This window comes from Taudactylus pleione, unplaced genomic scaffold (genome assembly GCF_031769625.1).
Source record: "Taudactylus pleione unplaced genomic scaffold, aTauple2 ptg000114l, whole genome shotgun sequence".
Classification (NCBI taxonomy): domain Eukaryota; kingdom Metazoa; phylum Chordata; class Amphibia; order Anura; family Myobatrachidae; genus Taudactylus; species Taudactylus pleione.
Genome location: NW_028284516.1, coordinates 9,137,497 through 9,154,242, shown reverse-complemented (window position 1 = coordinate 9,154,242; position 16,746 = coordinate 9,137,497). Strand labels below are relative to the sequence as shown.

Sequence of the window (16,746 nt, the reverse complement as noted above, 5' to 3'; positions counted from 1 at the left end):
AGCCTCTTCCTATTTTGGCCTCCCTGACTCCCACCTCTCTCCACTCCAATCTGTCCTCAATGCTGCTGCTTGGCGCATCTTCCACTCTAAACGTTCTATATCTGCCTCCCCTCTTCTACAAGCCCTACACTGTCTGCCCCTCCACTTCAGAACCCAATTCAAGCTTCTCACACTCATTTACAAATCCCTCACCCAATCCTCTCCCAATTATATCTCTGACCTCATCTCCCTTCACACTTCTGCCCACACACTTTTCTCCACAAATGCACACCGCCTCTCCTGCCAACTGATTACTTCCTCCCACTCCCATCTCCAAGAGTTTGCCCATTCTTCTCCCTACCTCTGGAATTATTTCCTTCTCTCTAGCAGACTCTCCACCTCTACTGATCTTTAAATGGACTTTTAAGTTCCACTTCGTCATCAAAGCCTTCCAGCTCTCATCCTAACCCACTGCTCCATGCTTCTTCCTCACTGTCCATCCCATCTGTGTCTCCCCTGTCTGTCCCTCCCCTTTAGAATGTAAGCTCTCACGAGCAGGACCTGCTTCCTCATGTGCTACTTCTTCCCTAATGCTGGGTACACACTTAGTCATGTGTACCAAGCACGAGATCGCCGGGACCTGGCATGCGGCAAGTGCATACACACTTGCTGATACCGTGTCCAATATGTGCCATGTTGCATTCTGCAGCATGATATCGTTAACTACATCCCCCGTCGGCACTGCAGTATGGCCAACGGGCGATGTCTCTAGTGACCCACGGGATAGCACATATCATGGGTACATATTAGACAATGTGCCCGATATGCATGGGATCTGACGACATATCGTCTAGTGCAGGGCCGGATTTACCATTATCCAACATAGGCACCCGCCTAGGGCCCGTCTGGTGTCAAGGGGCCCGTTGCCGGGGCCCCCTACCCTTCGAAATCCGGCCCTGGAGCAAACCTTTGTTTGAAGTTGAACTGCTGCTGCTGGCACACAAAGCAGCATCAGCATCACGGTCCCGGGCCCTGGCCCTAGCCAGCCCCTTCTAACCAATCCCCAAGCAGTCTACACTGCTGTAGCCAGTCTCCTCCCCACCCCCCACCCGCGGCATAGCGAGCAGCCTTCCACCCCCCACTCCGTAGTATAGGAAGCAGCCTTCCCCCTCTGCACTGCCGCCTTCCACCCCCCCCCCCGCAACATAGCGAGCAGCCATCCCCCCGACCCTCACAGTATAGCAAGCGGCCTTCCGCCCCCCTCCACAGTTTAGGAAGCAGCTTTCCCCCCTCTGCATTGCAGCCTTCCACCGCCCCCCCTCCCCCCGCAGTATAGCAAGCAGTCTCTCCCCCCCCTCTGCAGTATAGCAGGCAGCCTTCCCCTCCTCCGCAGTATGGAATGCAGCCTTCCGCCACTCCTCCCTGCAGTGAAGCAGACTACCTCCGCCGACATCAATCACCTAGCTGGGTAAGTTTAACTGACATTTTTTTGTATGGTGTAAAATAGCCCTGCTCTCTGTACCTGTGTGTGTGTATGTATGTATGTGTGTGTTAGGGATGTGCGCCGGACCATTTTTGCCGGATTTGGATTTGGTTCTAATTCGTCGTCCGGCTTTGGATTTGGATTTGGATTTGCCAAACTGCGGTGACTGGCTTTGGATTTGGATTTGGATTTGGATTTTTTGCCAAAATTGGCAAAAAAAGCTAAAATTACATAAATTGGGCTTTTTTTTCTTCCTAGAGTGTTATTTACCTCAATAACATTAATTTCCAGTCATTTACAGTCAATTTAGACCACCTCACAGCTTAAATGATTGTTTTCACCATTATTGGCCAAAGGTTGCAGTGAGCTGACTGGTGACCAAGCGTCAGAGCAGCGGCGCAGTGGCACAGACACCACAGTTTAAAGCACATCTATGAAACTATGCCACACAGCAGTGGCAGAAATGAAAGGTAGTGCTAGATGGAATTGTCCTTGGGCCCTCCCACCCACCCTTTATGTTGGATCTTAAAAAGGACATGCACACTTTAACAAACGAAGCATTTCAGCGACAGGTACTGCCACTTTGTGGCTGAAGTGCTTGGTTTGTTTGGGCCCCCACAAAAAAATCTTCCAATCTACTAAAGGCAACAGGTCTACAGTGGCATGATGTCACCATCATTGCCATCCTCACCCTCATCAGTGTGTACATCATCCGATTCCTCACACAATATCAGTTCATCCCCGCTGGAATCCACCATTACAGAAGTATCTGTACTGTGACGTGATGGGTGGGAAAGGTTTTCCTCGTGAAATTTCCAGTTCATTTTAATGAACATCATTTTTTCTACATTTTGTGGAAGTAGCCTCCTTCGTCGTTCGCTCACAAGGTTCCCGGCTGTACTGAAAACTCTCTCCGAGTACACACTGGAGGGTGGGCAGCTTAAATAATGCAAAGCCAGTTTATACAAGGGTCTCCAAATTGCCTTTTTTTTCTTCCAATATTTGAAAGGACTCTGTGACATGTCTACGTGTACGGTGTCCGGAAAATGATCCTCCACCATTCTTTGGATGGTAATCGTATTAGATGGAGTTGCGGTAGAGGTGTCACTGGTGTTGGGCAAATCTTTTAGACCCGACCAGATGTCAAAATGTTGACTTGACTTATCTGCATCACCACTGGGTCTTTTGGAAAAGGTGCATTTTTTTCTGGCTGCTGCTGGAGAAACCGAAGGAGGAGACGTCATCGTAGTGCCATGTGTCACTTCAGCTGCCAACTTGCTCACCAGGAGCGCTTTGGTTCTTTTAAGATCTGGGTCAGTTGTAAAGAAAGACACAGCATATGACTTGAACCTAGGATCAAGAATGGTTGCTAAAATATAATGATCAGATTTCAAGATCTTGACCACCCGTGGAAACTGGCGAAGCGAACAAAGGACTTGATCTATCAGTCCAGCATACTTTGCGGAATCACTTTGTTTAATCTCATCCTTCAATTTCTCAAGCTGCTTTTCCAAAAGCGAAATCAGGGGAATCACCTTATTCAAGCTAGCAGTGTCAGCACTCACTTCACAAGTGGCAACTTCAAATGGTTTGAGCACCTTGCACAAGACAGAAAGTACTCTCCACTGTGCTGGGGTAAGGTACATTCCCCCTCCTCTCCCAATGTCATGGCTTGTCGTATAGCAATGGATGGCTTTTTGCTACTCCTCCATCCGCTGAAGCATATACAGGGTTGAGTTCAACCTCGTTACCACTTCTTGCTTCAGTTGATGGCAGGGCAAATGAAACTGCTCTTGTAGGTGCTGCAATCTCCTGCACGCTGTTGCTGAATGCCGAAAATGTCCCGAAATTTTTTGGGCCACAGACAGCATCTCCTGCACGCCCCTGTCGTTTTTTAAAAAACCCTGCACCACTAAGTTTATTGTGTGAGCAAAACAGGGGATGTGTTGGAATTCACCCAGCTGTAATGCTTTCACTATATTTGTAGCATTGTCAGAAATCACAAGTCCTGAGGAGAGTCCAAGTGGGGTAAGCCATGTTTCTATGACATCTCTTAGTTTTTCTAAGAGGTTGTCAGCGGTATGCCTCTTATTGAATCCGGTGATGTACAGAGTTGCCTGCCTCTGAATGAGCTGGTGTTGTTTGTTAGATACTGCTGCTGCTGAAGGCGATTCACCCACCCAGTGGGCCGTCACAGTCATGTAATCTTTAGTTTGTCCACTACCGCTTGTCCACATATCTGTGGTTAAGTGGACAGTGGGTACAATAGCATTTTGCAGACCAATAATTAGGTTCTGTTTAACGTCCTGGTACAGCCGAGGAATGGCTTTTCGGGTAAAATGAAACCGAGATGGAATTTGGTACCGGGGACACATGACCTCAATAAGCTGTGTAAATCCCACTGCATTAATTGAGGATATTGGACGCAGATCTAATATTAGCATAGCTGTCATGGCGTCAGTGATCCGCTGTGCGACAGGGTGAGAGCTGTCATACTTGCTTCCCCTTGCAAGAGATTCTTTAACAGTCAATTGTTTTTTTGGTATACTACTAGTAGTCTTCTTGGTCCACATCTGGGATGAAGATCCACCAGCAGCAGCAGCAGCAGCAGGCCTAGCGCTCAAAGATTCAGTTTCTTCTGAGGTGTCCTGGAAATTGGAGGAGTCACCGTGACTTAGCACTAACAAATTGGATGTTGTACTACCACTGATCATTCCTGAGGATATTGAGGAGGAAGGTGTTGTCGGCGGAGATTGCAGGTGCTGGGATTTAGTAGAGAGAAGGCATCTAGCTAATGCTGGACTGCTTGTTGTTATTTTTTTTGCAGTAGTTTCTGCTATCAAACACCTGTCATGAGCTCGCTGCAGATGACATAATAGCGTAGAGGTTCCTAGATGCTTAACGTCCCTACCTCTACTAACTGTGGTCTCACAGAGGCTACAAATGGCTTGACAAACGTTGTCAGGGTTTGGGTAAAAGTAATTCCACACAAAAGATGTGGATTTGTTGGTTCTATGCCCAGGCATGGCAATGGCCTTCTTATCTTGGCCAAGAGCTGCTTCCACTGGTGCCTGACTTATACAAATAATATCCTCATTCTCAACATCCTCATTAGTGCCAGCGTCAGCTGCACATATATTCCTCTCATCCGCTTGCAATTCCACGGTGGCATCCTCAATTTCTATGTCCTCGGCAATACTGCTCATCCCCACAACTACAGATGGAAAAGAAACTGTGGAGGGCGGCTTCTCTGAAAGGTCAGGCTTACACATAGAAATGCCACTCGAGGACCCACTTAGACTCTCCTCAGGGATTTCTGACATTTGTGTTTCAAAAAACACAGTTTGTTCGACTGCCTTATTGGTTTTAAATTTTTTCACACTTCTATAGTCTGATTGAAAAGGTCATTTATCATCACGAGAGGCACAAGATGCCTCACTGACAGTTGCAGAACCACCACTCAGAAATAAAGGGCAAAGCCTGAGTCTTTCCTTGCCGCTACGTGTGGTGAATGGTATGTTGCCAATTTTCTTTTTCTCTGCAATAGTAGTAGTCTTTAGAGATTTTTTTTTTGTATTTACCCCATGTGAAATCTACATTTTTTGATTTCAGGTTCCCTAAGTTTTTAAAGCCTCTATGCCCTTGAGCATCAGCTTTAGATGAAAATGATGGACTTCCAGCCGCTGCAATGCTAGCATTTACATGTTGTTTCTGCTCTCCTCTCGGGTCATTCTCGTGATCCATATTACTTTATCACTATGAACTGGAGTCACGGAGCTTGTATACACAAAGTGGGCTATGCCCTTTCATGGAGCTTGTATAATAGACACAGTGGGCTTATGCCCTGTCACGGAGCTTGTATAATAGACACAGTGGGCTATGCCCTGTCACGGAGCTTGTATAATAGACACAGTGGGCTATGCCCTGTCACGGAGCTTGTATAATAGACTCAGTGGGCTTATGCCCTGTCACGGAGCTTGTATAATAGACACAGTGGGCTTATGCCCTGTTACGGAGCTTGTATAATAGACACAGTGGGCTATGTCCTGTCACGGAGCTTGTATAATAGACACAGTGGGCTATGCCCTGTCACGGAGCTTGTATAATACTCAGTGGGCTTATGCCCTGTCACGGAGCTTGTATAATAGACACAGTGGGCTTATGCCCTGTCACGGAGCTTGTATACACTCAGTGGGCTATGCCCTGTCACGGAGCTTGTATAATAGACACAGTGGGCTATGCCCTGTCACGGAGCTTGTATAATGCTCAGTGGGCTTATGCCCTGTCACAGAGCTTGTATAATAGACACAGTGGGCTTATGCCCTGTCACGGAGCTTGTATAATAGACACAGTGGGCTTATGCCCTGTCACGGAGCTTGTATAATACACTCAGTGGGCTATGCCCTGTCACGGAGCTTGTATAATAGACACAGTGGGCTATGCCCTGTCACGGAGCTTGTATAATACTCAGTGGGCTTATGCCCTGTCACGGAGCATGTATAATACACTCAGTGGGCTAAGCCCAGTCACGGAGCTTGTATAATAATACACTCAGTGGGCTATGCCCTGTCAGTTGTCACGGAGCTTGTATAATACAGTGAGTACACTACACATACACACAGTGGGCTTATTATGCCCAGTCACGGAGCACACACAAAGGGCTTATGCCCAGTAAAGTCACAGCGGCAAGAACACTGCCTACTCTAATCTATCTAACACTAGCACAGACAGCGCACTACCTAACTACCTAACTACGCGGCGTCACACGTGAAATGGCGCCGACTGCTGGGCGCCGCGCCTTTTTATAGAAGCCGAACGTCACCCGGCTCTCGCGAGAATCCGACGCCGGACGGGTGACGTTCGACCTCGAGGTGGAATCCGAGTCAGGCGGGAACACCCGAACTTGCGTTCGGGTGGACTCGGATTCCACCTGTTCGGAGCGATTCGGATTCCTCAGAATCCGAACCGCTCATCACTAGTGTGTGTGTGTGTGTGTGTATATATATATATATATATATTTTTTTAAATTTATTATATAGTATGTGTGTGTGTATATATATATATATATATATGTGTATATATATATATATATATAATATATATACACACTGCATGTGTATATGTATACTGTATATATTGTATGTGTGCATGTATATATATATATATATATATATATTCACTGAATCTACCTCTGCTCTTTCCCCTTTTCCTTCTCCCTTTGTTTGTCCCCCCTTATACTCCTGTCTGACTGTTTGTCCCCCTTTCCTCCCGTCTACATTTGTTTGACCCCCATTTCTCCCGTCTACCTCTGTTTGACCGCCATTTCTCCCGTCTACCTCTGTTTGACCCCCATTTCTCCCGTCTACCTCTGTTTGACCCCCATTTTTCCCGTCTACCTCTGTTTGACCCCCATTTCTCCCGTCTACCTCTGTTTGACCGCCATTTCTACCGTCTACCTCTGTTTGACTCCATTTCTCCCGTCTACCTCTGTTTGACCCCATTTCTCCCGTCTACCTGTTTGTCCCCCAATTTCTCCCGTCTACCTCTGTTTGACCGCCATTTCTCCTGTCTACCTCTGTTTGACCCGCATTTCTCCCGTCTACCTCTGTTTGACCGCCATTTCTCCCGTCTACCTCTGTTTGACCCCATTTCTCCCGTCTACCTCTGTTTGACCCCCATTTCTACCGTCTACCTCTGTTTGACCCCATTTCTCCCGTCTACCTCTGTTTGACCCCCATTTCTCCCGTCTACCTCTGTTTGACCGCCATTTCTCCCGTCTACCTGTTTGACCCCCATTTCTCCCGTCTACCTCTGTTTGACTCCATTTCTCCTGTCTACCTCTGTTTGACCCCATTTCTCCCGTCTACCTCTGTTTGACCCCCAATTCCTCCCGTCTACCTCTGTTTGACCGCCATTTCTCCCGTCTACCTCTGTTTGACCCGCATTTCTCCCGTCTACCTCTGTTTGACCGCCATTTCTCCCGTCTACCTCTGTTTGACCCCATTTCTCCCGTCTACCTCTGTTTGACCCCCATTTCTCCCGTCTACCTCTGTTTGACCCCATTTCTCACGTCTACCTCTGTTTGACCCCCATTTCTCCCGTCTACCTCTGTTTGACCGCCATTTCTCCCGTCTACCTCTGTTTGACCCGCATTTCTCCCGTCTACCTCTGTTTGACCGCCATTTCTCCCGTCTAACTCTGTTTGACCCCATTTCTCCCGTCTACCTCTGTTTGACACCCATTTCTCCCGTCTACCTGTTTGACCCCATTTCTCCCGTCTACCTCTGTCTGACCCCCATTTCTCCCGTCTACCTCTGTTTGACCGCCATTTCTCCCGTCTACCTCTGTTTGACCCCCATTTCTCCCGTCTACCTCTGTTTGACTCCATTTCTCCCGTCTACCTCTGTTTGACCCCATTTCTCCCGTCTACCTCTGTTTGACCCCCAATTCCTCCCGTCTACCTCTGTTTGACCGCCATTTCTCCCGTCTACCTCTGTTTGACCCGCATTTCTCCCATCTACCTCTGTTTGACCGCCATTTCTCCCGTCTACCTCTGTTTGACCCCATTTCTTTCGTCTACCTCTGTTTGACCCCCATTTCTCCCGTCTACCTCTGTTTGACCGCCATTTCTCCCGTCTACCTCTGTTTGACCCGCATTTCTCCCGTCTACCTCTGTTTGACTGCCATTTCTCCCGTCTACCTCTGTTTGACCCCATTTCTCCCGTCTACCTCTGTTTGACCCCCATTTCTCCCGTCTACCTCTGTTTGACTCCATTTCTCCCGTCTACCTCTGTTTGACCCCATTTCTCCCGTCTACCTCTGTTTGACCCCCATTTCTCCCGTCTACCTCTGTTTGACCCCATTTCTCCCGTCTACCTCTGTTTGACCCCCATTCCTTCCGTCTACCTGTTTGTCCCCCAATTCCTCCCGTCTACCTCTGTTTGCCCCCCCATCTGTGTCATATTTGATATTTTCGCCTCTCATGTGTATTTGATTACAGAAATAATTGCATATATTACATACAGTAGTGTCACTGGAGCAAGTTAAACATATATATATATATATATATATATATATGATATGTGTATATAATTTGATGTGTGTATCTTGCTCCAGTGACACCTACTGTAATATATGCACAGGACTGTTGAGGGTGGGGGCCCCCAAACCGTTAAATTGCCTAGGGCCCCATGAGGTCTAAATCCGGCTCTGGTCTAGTGTGTACCCAGCTTTACTTATACTATCATTTACTCCTAACTCTCCACAACGGCTCCTAACACTTGGTGGCTGGCACCCTGCTGCTTATTTAAGTGTTACAATCGCTAATGCAGCAAAGTTTATAAACCATGTCCTTGTCCTGCATTGTTGGTGCTGTTAATAACTGTTTTATTGTGTGCTCATTTGCTCATGTACTTTGTAAGACGCAATATAAATAAAGGATAATAAGAGTAATAATAATATTAATAATAATAAAAGTAGCCTTCTAAAGAAAAACATAGGTTTATATAGCTCTGTCCAAAGCAGCCACCTCAGGGCAGTGTTCTGTTGGTTTCTAAAGGTCCCCATACACGGTACGATGGCACCGTGCGAGGCGACAGGGGATCCGTTGTCCCACATATAGGGCGGTCCGCACACACGGTGCGATCGGGTGGCAGACCGCCCGATATGCCGGCTCCCCCATCCCTCACCTACATAGCAATCTATAGGATCGCACATTGAACCTCCTGATCGATTGGTCCTGCAGAAAGATCAGGGGGTGTGATGGATGACCCCATGGGAGCGCGCTCGGCACCACATCAGGGCCATACAAAGTGCGATATAGCAGACAAATCGCACCAATCAGCCGGATCGCCTGCTTTATCACCCCGTGGGGCCTTAAGAATAATATTTCAAACCAAAAGCACAGAAACAGGAGAATTATATGAATGTTTATTAAATGTCAAACAGTGAGGTATAAAATAATCTTTAACATGACTTTGCAATAAGTATTTTTATTAAGGTATTCAAAATACAATTAGAGTTTTCTATTTCTTTATGCTCTGCTTTCAAACTTAAGAAAAAATAAGCACCAATAAGACTTTTTCATAGATATATTTTGTTATATATATTAAAATATTTACATTTCTATTAAAATCAATATTTCTTTTATCTCTGGAACAATTACAACACACATCAATTCACATTATTTAATACATAGCAATGCATGTACTTCAAGTTTATTATTTAAGACATAATTCTAGAAAATAAAATAGGGCAAATGTTTCCCCTCTCTCTGTATATTAATGCAGCATTGTTTATGGAAGAGAATCAGTAGCGGCTATGTCTTATTAACCTGTAAGCAACAACTCACATTTATAAATGATTTGTCTACGCCAGTCGACTTTCACATTTCATTAATCAGATCCTAATACTCGCAAGGGGATTAGAGATTCAGCATAGAGGAGGGGGGGAGCTTCCAGTTTGCGCATAGCAAAAGATAATTAAACATTAGCGAGTGGATTCCCAGCTTGATCACAGCACATATGGGTGATTCTTATCCTAATGGAATGAGGCTCTAACGGTGCGGCCCTTCAGTGGCTGCGGTGGACGATAGTTGTCAACCATGTGGCAGGGACTTTCATTCTCATCATTGAAGTAAAGGCCTCGGAGCTTTGACAGCTAAAAATAAAAACAACAAATCAAACATGGTATTGTAAAAAGAAAATAACAGTGCGATCGCAGTATTACGTACGTCTCAACATATTGGCAGCCCGAGTCGGGACGGGAAGAGTATGCCATGACATTAAAGGGGCCTGTATACATTGCTGAGGAGGTGTGGCTGTGCTTCCAGGTGCATTCCTAGTGCTGAAAAGAGCTAGGTCGGCCCTTCGCCCCCTCCTGTCTTACGCAATCACCTTATGCTGCTGCACCTCTGTCAGATGCGTTCGGCACCCATTAACTGCTGAACTCCCGGAAGGGACAGCCTAAAGGTAGGCATATATGTGCCAGGCAAATCTCAATGGGCACCGTAATGATAAATTGCTCATAAACTGCATTCGGCATCACCGCAATGCTGTGTGCAGCTATATGGAACTCACCCACTGTACCAGCAATGATACATAGACCACGTAGTATAGTATGAGTTTAGTATGGTGGACTTCCACGTCTGATGCTACAGTCTCCTTCATGGAAATAGTCTTGCTGCCTACTCTAATTGCTTTGCATGTTAAATAAAAATATATTTTCATTTGCGTAAAATTGTTCCTATCACTGTAATTACCGATCACACTTTCATAAATCAGAGTTCATTTTAATTCTCAAGTTTACTTTTAAAGTAAAAAAACTAGCATGCCATGAATAATGTATTATTCAGAATATAGAAGATATAGAACACAGATCACTGTGCCTCGTCAATAAGTACTCTGTAAAAGCCTTTCTTAAGCCTTTGGTGACCTTTTCTTGCTGTAAGCGTCAAATGCACTAAGCATTCCGCCTAAGAAGGATGGATCGTTAGTTGTGCTTCACAGTGTTATAGATTTGGTGACTAATTCACTAATCACCCACTTATAGGCAAATTGTCGGGAAACAAATAATATCTTTTGTTATAAGCTTTTAAACATAGAGACATGTCCTGTTATAACTACTCGGCATTAAAATGTGAAATGAATGATTTGGGATTAGACTAGATTATACTGTGTGTAGAGCCGCTCTGTTTCTAGAAGATGTACAGCGGCTAAATCTTACTTTATGGTATCCCGCACTCCATTCCTTCTCCTGCAGCCTGACACAGTCTACTTGGCTACAGACAAAACGCAATCCCAATTAATTAGTGAATGTACCAACTATTGTCTGCAGCATAGTGGAATGTGATACGTCACTAAAGGGGGGTATCCACTAGACGATAAAGTTGAACGATTGAACGATAATGATAAAATCGTTCGATAATCGTTCAAACATCGTTTGAACATCGTTTGCAAATCGTGCAGTAATTGTTTCTAACGATGTACGATGCGCGCTCCCGCTGGTCGTTTGATCGTCTCCTCCATCGACTGAACATGCAGGTCAATTTCACTTGATTGCTTACAAATTGTTTACACATCGTTTACACATCGTTTACACATCGTTCACGCTGAACGATCAAACGATGAACCACTATCTGCCCACTATAGCTGAAAGCTCTCAATCACAGATTAAAACAACATAGTTTATTGTTAGATCTTTTGCAAATCGTTCAGAGTGGAAGATCAAATTTCAAGGGAAACTTCAAGGGAAAATCGTTAAGAGGTTGGACAGGGATAAAATCGTCTAGTGGATGCCCCCCATTACAGTGATGAGGAATGGAAGACTTATAATTGAGAAGATATGCTTATACATGTACGGTTTTGTTGACTGAAAAGCAATCGATAAGATTTCTAGAAAGTTATTATGTAGCCCTGGGCAGAAAGCAATTACCCTGGCCACTTGTGTTTCCACTTATTGCACTCAGTAATGTTGCTAATCTTTAGGTAATTAATATACTGCATATTATCTCATCTTACAAATTGAGTGTCTCCAACAGGTGTAGGTGACAGGTACACATTAAAATTGTTAACACCGCAGTGCAATAATGTTAGGAAAACATACACACTCTAATCAGACAGCTCAAGTGGCTACAGACCTTAACAGCTGTCAGTGTCACTTTGAGATAAGGGAGGCACCACATCATGAAAACTGACAGTCATGGCAGATGTCAGAATCTAAACTTACAAGCAAGTGAGTAACTGGATCTGAACTGTTATCAGTTGCTAAAACATTTTCTTGAAGTGCAGTGCCCACCTTATAACCAGAATATTACAAGTACAGTATGGCGTGTGCTAGGATAGGAATATAGCAATTGCTGAGCTGCATGTGATGGCCAGTATTACAGCCAAAGACTAGACATATTTGTTATCCTTTACATATATATAGTGAAAGTGTTTGACGACAAAGCTGCCATTAAGATTCTACAGTAACCATTTGATTTCACAGTTAGTGCATAACACTTGGGTCAAAGTTTGTATAAGTTCGTTACAGCATCATTATATTTATTAGCTAAAATGCAAGAAAAGGAAAAGTTTTCTGTGAAAGTACAGCATAATGTTTCTTTGAATAATAAATGCTAATGCATAACTGCGGAAACAGCTAATCATGGGGAAGTCCCATACTGTGTTTTGTTTAAAATTTATATATCCCGTGTTGATAATATAATTTGCTAATTATTGCTAAGAGTTTTTTTTCTGCCTTATGATTTTGAAAATATAATAGTTATGTTGGTTCTAACATATCTACTTAAATGTTGGAGATTTCAGTAATGGGGGAAATGTACAAGAGTATGGTTTTTCCCAATTGTAAATTAAAATGCATTTTTTGTGCTGTTTTCAAACCGTGCAACTTATCAAAGTAAATTGAAGCAGTATTTTTTTTATCAAGTTAGTGCAGTGCTGGAACTGAAGCAATGTAGCACGAGGTGCTTTACAAAAACTGCACGGAACACCCCACGAAAACAGCACATTCATCATCAACATAATCAACAAGCAATCTGGCACATGGTCTACAGGACGTACTACACAGTACAGTGCACCTACTAAAAAGCACACCTTAAAGAGAAATGTCAGTCAAAATTGGATGCGTTAAACTCTAAAGTCGCATATCCACTACACGATAAAAATGAACGATAATGATATCGTTATCGTTCAATCGTTCATTATATCGTGTAGTGGATACACAGCTTGAGTCTTGGAGAGTGATAAAGTGGAGAATGATAAAGTACCAACCAATCAGCTCCTGTCAGTTTACAGGCTGTGTTTGAAAAGTGACAGTTAGGAGCTGATTGGTTGGCACTTTATCACTTTCCAGGGCTGAACTGTATGTAGTTAGCATGAAAACTAATGATAGAGGTTTAAAAACTGCATATTAAACCACACTTTAATACTTATTTCAGTTTATATGTATTAGGTTAGTCTTATCTACTGTACAATTTGCGTCTTCCTGCCGCGAGATCTCAGAGTAGAAAGGTCAGGCTGCGTACGTGGCGGGCATGTTGACGTGAATCGGTTCATTACAGCCCTGTCTCCATTGTAAAATGTCACAATACACTGCATCATGCAGTGGGGGGGGGGGCTAATTAAGCGATACGCTTCAAAACGCTTCACAGTAGCGCTGTCCTGTCCCCTCGCTGGTGAAGTGGGTGGCATCTGGGAAGGCAATACTCCTGGGGGAATATTCCAGGAGAGTAGGTATGTATGAGACGGGTTTGTATTAAACATGTAATATGTGACAGAGTAGCAGCAGACAATGCATTACATCATAAGTGCTGCTGTCTATCATCCTACTTCAGAGAGCCGATGCTTGGAGCAGAGATTAACAAGCATCAGGTGATCTTAAGTAACATCTGAAAGCTATTTGGAGATATTGTGGGAGACAATTCTAAATAAATTTGCTTAGCAAACTGTGCCACCAATAATATGGAAAATATAGTAGTAGCCGTGCAACAGTTTCACCTGATCACAAGCTGCGCAAGTATTTGTGCTGCAAGTAATACTTCCATTTTTAAAAGGTCTACACCCACAATGATTATGCTTAGTGATAAAGCAATTTAGGCATGTGACCGAGCAGCTTTACAGAGAGAGAAGACGTTAGATATGACCTTATAGTCTAGATATGCCCAACCTCCTAATCATGAGAGAGATTAGAAAGGCTTGGAGTCATGCTAACGACTAAAGGGGGGTATCCACTAGACGATAAAGTTGAACGATTGAACAATAATGATAAAATCGTTTGATAATCGTTCAAACATCGTTTGAACATCGTTTGAACATCGTGCAGTAATTGTTTCTAACGATGTACGATGCGCGCTCCCGCTGGTCGTTTGATCGTCTCCTCCATCGACTGAACATGCAGGTCAATTTCACTTGATTGCTTACAAATCGCTTACACATCGTTCAAGCTGAACGATCAAACGATGAACCACTATCTACCCACTATAGCTGAAAGCTCTCAATCACAGATTGAAACAACATAGTTTATCGTTAGATCTTTTGCAAATCTTTTGCAAATTGTTCAGAGTGGAAGATCAAATTTCAAGGGAAACTTCAAGGGAAAATCGTTAAGAGGTTGGACAGGGATAAAATCGTCTAGTGGATGCCCCCCATTATTAGGCCTGGGGAGGATTCCTTCCAATGCTAGGTACACACTGGCAGACACATCGGCCGTTCGGCAATTGAACGGCCGATATATCGTGGGTGAGTCGGCCAGTGTGTGCAAATGATATGTCTGTGCACTATGTCGTTTGCAGACATATCGTGTCGGCTGTGCAGCACAGCAAATGGCAGATATATCCGCTCATCATGCTGTGTGTGCGGGCAGTCAGCTGACCACCCATACACTTCCTGCAGAGGTGGCAGGGTGGGTGATGCGACCCCCGGTCAGCATGACCCGCAGCAGGATGATGGTTGTTCAGTGTGCATGAACCACCATCATCTGCAGATATATCCACCTTAAGTCATGAAGGCATTATATACAGTATATATATATATATGTATATATATATATATATATATATATATATATATATTGGATTTACCAACACAGAAGTTCGGCAATGAAATGGATGAATGAAAATGTACTTTGAGGGAGATTCATGATTTCCACAATACGTTTTGCACAATGTAAAATAATTGTAAATGTTGGACTTGCCTGATGATTGCTCACAGTAATTGGCTCCTTAAGGACGTTCCAGACGACACACTGCAGGAGAGGCGGAGTGGTCAGGGACCCCTGGTATGTCCAGAAATCCAAAGATTTTGGAAGCAGACCTGAGGGATCATAGTTATGGAAAGGAGCCTCTTTCCCCTGAAATTACAAATAACAATATTTCTACATTTAGCAGTTAAATGACATAATGGGACTAGTCAAGATTGATTATCTAATGAGCTAAATATAAAAGGACTAAGCTAATATAGAGGTACTGCCCATAACTTGTCAGAGGAGACGGAACTTTCCCTATGAGGCATCACATTCTCAGGATCCCAGACATGGCAACTGGTGGCTCTGATGGTGGAGGGTCATGTTCTCAATTCTTCAAGCTGACTGAAATGTTTTTATACAGATAAAAGGTTCTTCTAGATGATTGCAAAAATCTAAAATGTCATATTTTCATTCCTTTCCCCACAATGTTGGGAGATATGTTTTAAAACTATTAATATGTCATGTTTCTTATCTCTGTTCTGCATAGAATGCCTGTGACTAAAGGGAGGGGCTGCCACTGCCAGGCGGAGAGATAATCGGTAACTAACGTATATGAAGCAATAACTAGCATATTACTCAAAAAACAACAAAAATGACATTTATATTAAGAATAACAGCTGACATACTGTATTACCTTTGTCGGAATTAATTTTAAGGCATCAATCACTTGCTGCAGCTCTGGACTGGCGTCGCCTGCCTGTAATACCGAAATAAGAAAGCAGACATAAAGAGTATGTTTATAACAACACTAAATATATAGCTTCCAATGACTCATTCTGACGAACAGATAATTTAGTGTTTGGCAAACTTACAAACCAACAAGAAAAAAATTGAGATATAAAGTGATTTTGTGGCATCTTTATACAGACATTAAACATTAAATACAAGTCAACGGAATACAGATAATGTATATTGTGGCAAATATACATGAATAGGACCCTATAAAACTGAAACAGTAACTGCCCCAACTATTGCTACTATTATTATCACTGTACATGTGTGTATATATATATATATATAGATGTTTCCACATACATCTATACTCCATACGCTACAAGTCGCATTACACATAACGCGCGAGCGCTGTGCGACTTGGTAGCACTGAGCATCTTTTCGTGTGTCTTTTTCCCTTAAAATGTGTCTTATTTGCAAAAAGATGCAAACACAGTAGCTTATGCTGATTAAAATGATATGCGGCATGCCTATACTCTGTGTGCGATTTTACCATTTTAAGGTAATAAAGATGCTCGGTGCTACAGAGCCACGGCGTGACTAGATTGGCTATTGAATGCACAAGGAGGCTAGATGTATGTGGACACTTCTGTCAAGTCTGACATGTAGAAGAAGTGATTTGGTCACTGGTCAAACTTGTTTTTTTAATCTAGTAAAGAGGGCGCCAGGCTTATAATGTATTAATACTCATACACATACACCTCTCATTTCACGCACTAAGCAAACCGAGTAATAAAAGCAAAGGAGTAACTTTATAGGTACGGTATAATTGACAGTCAGCTTTTGGCCTTTGCTAAAATGTAGTGGAG

General features: G+C 43.7%; 1 protein-coding gene across 2 annotated transcripts in view; it reads right to left on the bottom strand.

The window, feature by feature from the left end:
* Positions 1 to 9,409: 9,409 nt before the first annotated feature.
* The window catches only part of LOC148524941 (carbonic anhydrase 2-like), a 36,546-nt gene continuing 29,209 nt past the window's right edge, over positions 9,410 to 16,746 (bottom strand). For both annotated transcript variants that reach the window (XM_088471402.1, XM_088471401.1), the window contains 3 exons: positions 15,840 to 15,902; positions 15,155 to 15,310; positions 9,410 to 10,120 (listed from right to left, as the gene is read on the bottom strand). In XM_088471402.1, coding sequence (XP_088327528.1) covers positions 10,001 to 10,120; positions 15,155 to 15,310; positions 15,840 to 15,902 — 339 coding nt within the window. In that variant the 3' untranslated portion in view covers positions 9,410 to 10,000. The remainder of the gene's footprint in view (positions 10,121 to 15,154; positions 15,311 to 15,839; positions 15,903 to 16,746) is intronic.